At 40.8% G+C, this 9,014-nt stretch overlaps 1 protein-coding gene across 1 annotated transcript; it reads left to right on the forward strand.

Moving 5' to 3' along the window:
* The first annotated feature begins 210 nt into the window (after positions 1-210).
* Positions 211-2,334, forward strand: otol1b (otolin 1b). The gene is made up of 4 exons (XM_079611375.1): positions 211-876; positions 1,014-1,103; positions 1,193-1,264; positions 1,344-2,334. The coding sequence occupies exons 1-4, from the start codon at positions 477-479 to the stop codon at positions 2,225-2,227; spliced, it is 1,446 nt and encodes a 481-aa protein (XP_079467501.1). The 5' UTR covers positions 211-476; the 3' UTR covers positions 2,228-2,334.
* Positions 2,335-9,014: the final 6,680 nt, after the last annotated feature.

Here is a 9,014-nt window from a genome sequence, read left to right on the forward strand (position 1 = left end):
TCACTCTCAAATCAAAACATTGACCAATGTATGCATTGATGTATACAGAGTCAAAATCAAGTTTGGTGATATGCCAGTAACATTAAACCATGTTGTTGTTTTTTGCACATCACTTGACTTAACATTATGACACCATGATGTAAGCGCCATTGAGTTTTAATGTTAGTGATGTGTTGCCATATCTGAATTGGGCTCTGTACCCAAGTTGATCAATGATTTTGTTTGATTTTAAGTTTTGGAAAGAGCACTGAGTGGCTTTCTCTCTTTCTTGTCAATACAGTTGTGATGTCCCTTGAATTACTTGTTTAGCATGTAATCTAATGGTGATTGAAATTAATCAATTGTGTGTGCTCCCTTTCTTTTACCATCTTTTGTAATTAGGGTTCAACAAATTACAAATTGATGTTTGGTCCAATTAGACCCAACATATGATTCTGTGATGATTTACATTTCTCTTCTTTCTCTACAGATAGAAAATGGGGATGCTCTGTGTACACACTTTCTTCTTAATTGTAATAGCACTGACCTTTATACCCTCGTGTGACACAATCAAGCCCACTCAGAGGCCAAAGTACCAGTACACCAAGAAACCCCCTAGAGAGGTGGTCCAAACTACTGTATATGCAGCCAAGCCTACAGTCACAGCACGGATTGTAGACCACAGCAAACCAAGAGAGCGCTTCCCTGCATACATCACAGAGAGCACAACAGTTCCTGCTGACAGCTATATAGACTACCCTACAGACACCACAGTATCTCCCACTACAGCAAAAGACAATTACACGCTAGACTATAATGAATGCTACTTCAACTTCTGTGAGTGCTGCCCTCCAGAGAAAGGCCCACAAGGGTTCAAAGGAGACATAGGACTTCCAGGTCAGTTAAGTCAAGTCGTCCCTACACACTTGTATCAAGTCATCCCTTTATACATGAAACTAAATAGTGTGTTGTTTACTATATATCTGGTTGGGGGAAAGCTGGGATCTGTAATTTTGTTTAATTGTGTATTGTAGGCACACCTGGCGAAAAGGGAACACCTGGACCCAAAGGTCTACCAGGTCTAATAGGGCCAAAGGGCATTTCAGGATCTAAAGGGGATAAAGGTAAGTACTTGAGCAGTAGATTACATAAATGGTTTTATCCTTTTATCAGTCACCAGATATAACATTGCAGTTCTATTGTAATGCAACAGGAGAGAAAGGTGATCAAGGAAACATAGGACTCACAGGATCTTCAGGCAACCAGGGAAAGGCTGGAATGAAAGGTGAACATAATTATCCATGGAAATATAAATGTTAGACCAAACACCATGAAAATAAGAAATCAATGTTTTTACTCAACAGGTGAGATGGGTATTAAAGGTGAGAAGGGTGCAGCTGGTCTGCCAGGATTCAAAGGTTCTAAAGGGGAAAAAGGAGATCCAAATCTAAATGTGTCAAAGGGTGATCAGGGAGATCCAGGCAAAGATGGACCACTAGGACCCCAAGGCATGACTGGTGAAAAGGGTGAAAAGGGGGATAGAGGAGAGTGCGGGTTACTTGGTGAGAGGGGCCAGAAAGGTGAGCAAGGTGACCCTGGACCACCAGGTGTGCGTGGAGACCCTGGTCCATCTGGGCAACATGGCATGCACGGAACTCCAGGCATAGCCGGAGAACGTGGAGAACCAGGAATTCCTGGAGCAAAGGGAGAGCCAGGAGCACGTGGGCCACTAGGAACCAAAGGTATAAGAGGTCTGAGGGGAATCAAGGGTGACCGCGGCCCCCAAGGGAAACGTGGAGAACGAGGCCTACAGGGAATGAAGGGTGCTATGGGTCAAAGTGAATCGAGAGTACGTTCTGCTTTCAGCGTTGGCCTATATCCCAGCAAGTCTTTTCCTCCTTCGGGATTTCCAGTTCGCTTTGACAAGATCTTCTACAACGGAGAAAACCATTATGACATTGTCACAAGCAAATTCAACTGCACCTACTCAGGAGTTTATGTGTTCTCCTACCAGATCACGGTGAGAAACAAGCCACTTCGTGCTTCTTTGGTGGTGAATGGCGTGCGTAAGGTACGTTCGAGGGATACTCTACAAGGTCAAGACATTGACCAGGCATCCAATCTAGTGATCCTGAAGCTAGATGTCGGAGACCAGGTATGGGTAGAGACGCTAAGAGACTGGAATGGTGTCTACTCTAGCAGCGAGGATGACAGCACCTTCTCTGGGTTCTTGCTCTACCCTGACTAACATGTATAAACCAGGGCTAGACCTCGAACTGAACATTACATGATATGGACATGGGAGGAATTAGATTTAGTGTTGTTATCATAGAGAGAAAGAAGTGTACTGTTTAAATGAGCATCAGCCAACACTATTGATTCGATTGTGTTAACCAGCCAGAAAGGCTAAATTGATTTTAAAAATAAATGTCTTATTTTGGGGAAAAACACCAAAAATACATATTCACCAAATTGTGCAGTGTGTGTTTTAAGAGCGCTGTGGATCGCTTTACAGACTGTTTTCGACATTCAGTATATTCTAAAACTTTCTTATGAGAAAATTATTGTTTTCAATAAGATAATAGTCAATTATTTTGTCTTTATTTACAGATCAGAGATCAGCCATTTTGACAACAAAAAGTTTGACTGAATGATCCTGTACATCACGTGCAATTTCAGCTTCTTTTTAATTAGTTACATTTCAATGAGCCTCTAAGACAGGGTATATTGATTATTCCACTCAATATTTTCAAAGGAGGCATCGTTCCATAAACAGTTCATTACTCGCAGATTCAACAACATAAACATAAACTGTAACATCAAATCAAATGTAATATATTGTATGAAACTTAAATCACAATGTAGGCTTTGGGTTGTTGGGTTTTTGAGCACTTAATAATAAAATCAAGCAAGAAATATCACTTTGATTAAGGCTTCACTTCCTCAGTTAAAATTATGCTTTTCTGAACACAAAGACAGAAATGAAGTTTGATTCTTGTGTTTGACACGTCCTCAGTTTAAGTCCTGTTCCAAAGCCTAATGGGTTATTTATTACAAAGCAAGGCAACTCTCTAGAGCTTTAGCATGGCTCAGCATCCTCTTTCCCAACATGTTTCAATTCCCAATGTATAGTTTATGTGTTGGAGGATGAGCCAAGTGCAGCTGGGTGTTACATAATCCCAACAATGACCTGCCCAGGCACAATCACCAACTGGGGAGTGTTCAACTTATCTTGTATTAAACATTTGACACATGGTTAATATTGCAGATTGAGACATTTTGTGTTATGAATAATGTAAAAACATAAAAGAGAAATATAAGAAATGTTTTCCTATATCCCAGCACTGAATCTCAGACCCATCCTTATAAAAGTGACCCTGTTGCTACGGGACTTTTTTGAATGTGACATGCCAGTATGATTGTATATTTTATTACTGAAGGTGCGGCTGGTATCTGAAGAGCACCCATCATTGGAAGCAAAAAAAAGCCAATATAACAAAGGAATACAGCTTTTAGCATGTTCAATAAACGCATGAGAAATATAGACAGGTGTGGCCTACTCTGCGGAAAGAAAGGACTCGCCCTCATGAACACTTGGATAATAGTAAGGTGAGAAATAGTTCAATAGTAAGAAATAGTTCATCCAAAACTGCATGTACATGTATGTTTCTGTCTGTTTTGAAATATTCTTGGAACTAGACAGTTTCTTTCGTATACTTTCATAGTATGCAAAAAAAAAGGGAATAAATGAAGGGAATAAATTAAGTCAACTAGGTTTGGAACAACACGAGGGCAAGCAAAGGATGACCTTTTTATTTGGGGGTCAACTATATCACTTCACTATAGGAATGAGAATTCAAAGTAGTAGATCCTAAAAGATAACACCCTATAACCAAAGGAACATTCTGGGTCATCATCAAATCCTCCAGTGAGGACACCTGAATGTCACATTTGATTTCATATCAAAAGAGGTACACTTCAGAAACTTTTAATGTTTGAAAAGCTCTGCTTTTATAAGCTCAGATTAAGCGATTATATGTGTCTACAGAAAAAAACTTGTTTCTCTTTCTGTAGTTTCTTAAAAAATAAAAAATAACTAGCATTTAAGATTTAATAACATGTTTAATATTTTATGATTTTCAAAAATGTGCAAAATATTATAATGTTTGTGATTTGATTAATCTCAGAGCTGGTCTCTATGAACTCCATATGGAGCAAATTAATGTGAGAAATATTTCCCTACACAAATGTCAATGAAAAAGTGGGCACTGGACTGAATGTTGCACTAAATTCTCAAGCTTATTATTAGGACAACATTTTTACCTTGTTTTTAACTTGCAACATTGTGCTTGTCTGCATAGATAAAATGGGCTGATACAGAAAAAAACAAAACAAAACAAAAAACTTTGACATGTTGTTTTAAATTGCTTGTTTTTTAAATATTCAATTTCATTTTTTTCACAAAAAGAATGTAAGAATAATATACTAAAATTACTTTTATATCAACATACCTGAAAAATTTCAGCTAATCTTTGGGGTGCCTCAAGGTTCAGTGCTCGCTCCTCTTCTTTTCTCTATTTACACAACTTCGCTGTGCACGTTCATAAAGGCGTATGGCTACTCCTACCACTGCTATGCAGATACACACAGCTCTATAAATACAGTGGGGAGAACAAGTATTTGATACACTGCCGATTTTGCAGGTTTTCCTACTTAAAGCATGTAGAGGTCTGTAATTTTCAAAAATCCAGAAAATCACATTGTATAATTTTAATTAATTAATTTGCATTTTATTGCATGACATAAGTATTTGATCACCTACCAACCAGTAAGATTTCCGGCTCTCACAGACCTGTTAGTTTTTCTTTAAGAAGCCCTCCTGTTCTCCACTCATGACCTGTATTAACTGCACCTGTTTAAACTCGTTACCTGTATAAAAGACACCTGTCCACACACTCAATCAAACAGACTCCAACCTCTCCACAATGGCCAAGACCAGAGAGCTGTGTAAGGACATCAGGGATAAAACTGTAGACCTGCACAAGGCTGGATGGGCTACAGGACAATAGGCATCAGCTTGGTGAGAAGGCAACAACTGTTGGCGCAATTTTTAGAAAATGGAAGAAGTCCAAGATGACGGTCAATCTCCCTCGGTCTGGGGCACCATGCAAGATCTCACCTCGTGGGGCATCAATGATCATGAGGAAGGTGAGGGATCAGCCCAGAACTGCACGGCAGGACCTGGTCAATGACCTGAAGAGAGCTGGGACCACAGTCTCAAAGAAAACCATTAGTAACACACTACGCCGTCATGGATTAAAATCCTGCAGCGCATGCAAGGTCCCCCTGCTCAAGCCAGCGCATGTCCAGGCCGTCTGAAGTTTGCCAATGACCATCTGGATGATCCAGAGGAGGAGTGGGACAAGGTCATGTGGTCTGATGAGACACAAATAGAGCTTTTTGGTCTAAACTCCACTCGCCGTGTTTGGAGGAAGAAGAAGGATGAGTACAACCCCAAGAACACCATCCCAACCGTGAAGCATGGAGGTGGACACATCATTCTCTGGGGATGCTTCTCTGCACAGGGGACAGGACGACTGCACCGTAGTGAGCTGGGGCGGATGGATGGGGTCGTGTATCGCCATATCTTGGCCAACAACCTCCTTCCCTCAGTAAGAACACTGAAGATGGGTCGTGGCTGGGTCTCCCAGCAGGACAACGACCCGAAACACAGCCAGGGCAACTGCAGGAGTGGCTCCATAAGAAGCATCTCAAGGTCCTGGAGTGGCCTAGCCAGTCTCCAGACCTGAACCCAATAGAAGATCTGTGGAGGAGCTGAGAGTCCGTATTGCCCAGCGATAGCCCCGAAACCTGAAGGATCTGGAGAAGGTGTGTGTGGAGGAGTGGGCCAGAATCCCCAGTGTGTGCAAACCTGGTCAAGAACTACAGCAAACGCATGATCTCTGTAACTGCAAACAGGTTTCTGTACCAAATATTAAGTTCAAAATGTTGTCTCCCAAAATGATGGAGGTTGAGGAGAGATCCCTGATATGACTGTAAAGCACTTTGGGTGTACAGTAGTACATATGAAAGCTCTATATAAATGCCTCATTATATTCCATTCTATTCTATTCAAAAACAATGATAAAAATGTAGTTTTGCAGAAAGAGTGATTTATTGGAAAAATTGGTTTAGGCCACTGAGCATTTGGTTCAGATAATGGGATTTTGTGTTTAAGCAATTCAGAAAACCTGTAAAAATATCTTCACTTGGGTTTTTAGGATGAACACAAGACTTATGGACAACATAAGGGTGAGTAATTTATGAAAATATTCATTTCAATGCTCTGAAATGAGTTGCAGATGTTGTTTGATGGCACTGCAGAAGAACAGGCCACACACATTTGTTAAGAATCAAGCCTGTATTAGTACACAATATTCGGTATGCATGTGTACCGAGCGAATCGCTGCACGGGCACAACTTCTCTCATTTCAACCTCTGGACAATATAGTTTATATGGATATACTTTGATGTAGCGAACACATCTGAAAAGTAAGGACACGCAGTGAGTGAGCTGTGCACGATCCAAGCTGTCTTTATATGAAGCACTTCAAACTAAATCATAAACCCATATGGCTCGACCTGCTGTCAGATGCGTGCAGTGTTTAATGCGTTTGAAACTTACTTACTTATTAAATGTAAACACGTGTTACGTACACATTCATGCGATCTAATGTGTTTGAACAGCAGCAGACGACCACCTACTGAGCTGTCAATCAACCACTGCACTAAAACAAGGGCAGCTTGAAATATTACCATCTCAAAAACCGGAGAAGCACATTCATACCTGTCTGATATGAAGATGAGGTGACAACTTACCTGAAGTTCAGTCATTACAGGTCCTTCACTAAAGTAAACAGAAAGAGAGAAATGGTGCATTTTCGCCTCGCTCTTTCATTTGACTTTGAGCACGACACACACCTGGTGTAAACAGGGCTGGAGATCAAATCAGACACCAGTGTTTTCTGTTCCTTCAGTAGCTCTTTTTATTCATCACTTTTAAATAGCATATTTCTGGCTCCATACCTAGATCATTTAGATAAATAAATGAGGTTACAATCTGTCCACAATGGGTCATTACATATACCACAGAAAATGTTTCACTTTTGCATGCATAAGCAAGTAAATAAGTAATTGTTTAACTCTCTAAATCATAAAAGTTGTTTTGTTTTTTATTCTGTAACAGCATTTCTTAAAAGTTAAATATGCAGAAAATAAATATATGATTATATATATATCTTTTTAGAAGCACCGTGTTAAAGATTAATTTGTTATATTGATTAAAGCCTATTTGGTGCCTATTAAACCACACCTGGGATTCAAGCTTTTCCTGTAACAGAAGTACAGTGACCAGTCCTAGCTAGCCTGGGAAAACCCAGACCACTTCCGGCAAATTTAGATTTGCTCTGCAAGTGGGTCTGGCAAAGAGCCCATTGAAACCCATTTCCAATCCGTCGAAATCGCGGCACCAATCAGAAACGTTGGGGCGGGCTTTACACGATGACGACAGAGCAGAGACGGTGACGCAGATTTTGTACATTACAAAGATGGATGCCGCCGTGGAACATCACAACATCACTCGTTCGAATCAGGTTTCGCGTCTGTTTCAAGCGATTTAAAATGGTCATTTTCGTTAACACAAACAGAGAATTGCTGAGAGTCTCGAGATGTTTCTCCGTCGCTCTGCATACGTCATGTCATTCATTGCTCTGATTGGTTTTAGATCTATCCGACGTCCGTTGGTGACGCCCCTGTGGAAATGAATTGTCTATGGAGCTTTGCCAGACCCTAACTCAGTTACAACTGAGAGTGGTCTGGGTTTTCCCAGGCTAAGTCCTAGCAGAACCATGATCATGACCACAGTTAATATCACAGCATACTGTGACCAGTCCTAGCAGAACCATGATCATGACCACAGTTAATATCCCAGAAGTGCTGTGACCAGTCCTAGCAGAACCATGATCATGACCACAGTTAATATCCCAGAAGTGCTGTGACCAGTCCTATCAGAACCATGATCATGACCACAGTTAATATCCCAGAAGTGCTGTGACCAGTCCTAGCAGAACCATGATCATGACCACAGTTAATATCCCAGAAGTGCTGTGACCAGTCCTAGCAGAACCATGATCATGACCACAGTTAATATCCCAGAAGTGCTGTGACCAGTCCTAGTAGAACCATGATCATGACCACAGTTAATATCCCAGAAGTGCTGTGACCAGTCCTAGCAGAACCATGATCATGACCACAGTTAATATCACAGAAGTACAGTGACCAGTCCTAGCAGAACCATGATCATGACCACAGTTAATATCCCAGAAGTGCAGTGACCAGTCCTATCAGAACCATGATCATGACCACAGTTAATATCCCAGAAGTGCTGTGACCAGTCCTAGTAGAACCATGATCATGACCACAGTTAATATCCCAGAAGTGCTGTGACCAGTCCTAGCAGAACCATGATCATGACCACAGTTAATATCACAGAAGTACAGTGACCAGTCCTAGCAGAACCATGATCATGACCACAGTTAATATCCCAGAAGTGCTGTGACCAGTCCTAGCAGAACCATGATCATGACCACAGTTAATATCCCAGAAGTGCTGTGACCAGTCCTAGCAGAACCATGATCATGACCACAGTTAATATCACAGAAGTACAGTGACCAGTCCTAGCAGAACCATGATCATGACCACAGTTAATATCCCAGAAGTGCTGTGACCAGTCCTAGCAGAACCATGATCATGACCACAGTTAATATCAAATCACAGCAGGTTTTGAGTGACAGGGCAGATATATAGTCCTAAACCACACCAGTTCTGTCCTTGTTTTTCATTCTCAGTTCAAATGACTAATAATGCTAATAATAATGGCCAGGAAACTTGAAATAGAAAACTGAAATAAATCATTTACTACTTAATAAGTTATGTATTCTCAGACTTCAGTGGCTTGCATAAAGCATTAAAAACAG

This window comes from Phoxinus phoxinus (genome assembly GCF_949152265.1).
Source record: "Phoxinus phoxinus genome assembly, chromosome: 4".
Classification (NCBI taxonomy): Eukaryota; Metazoa; Chordata; class Actinopteri; order Cypriniformes; family Leuciscidae; genus Phoxinus; species Phoxinus phoxinus.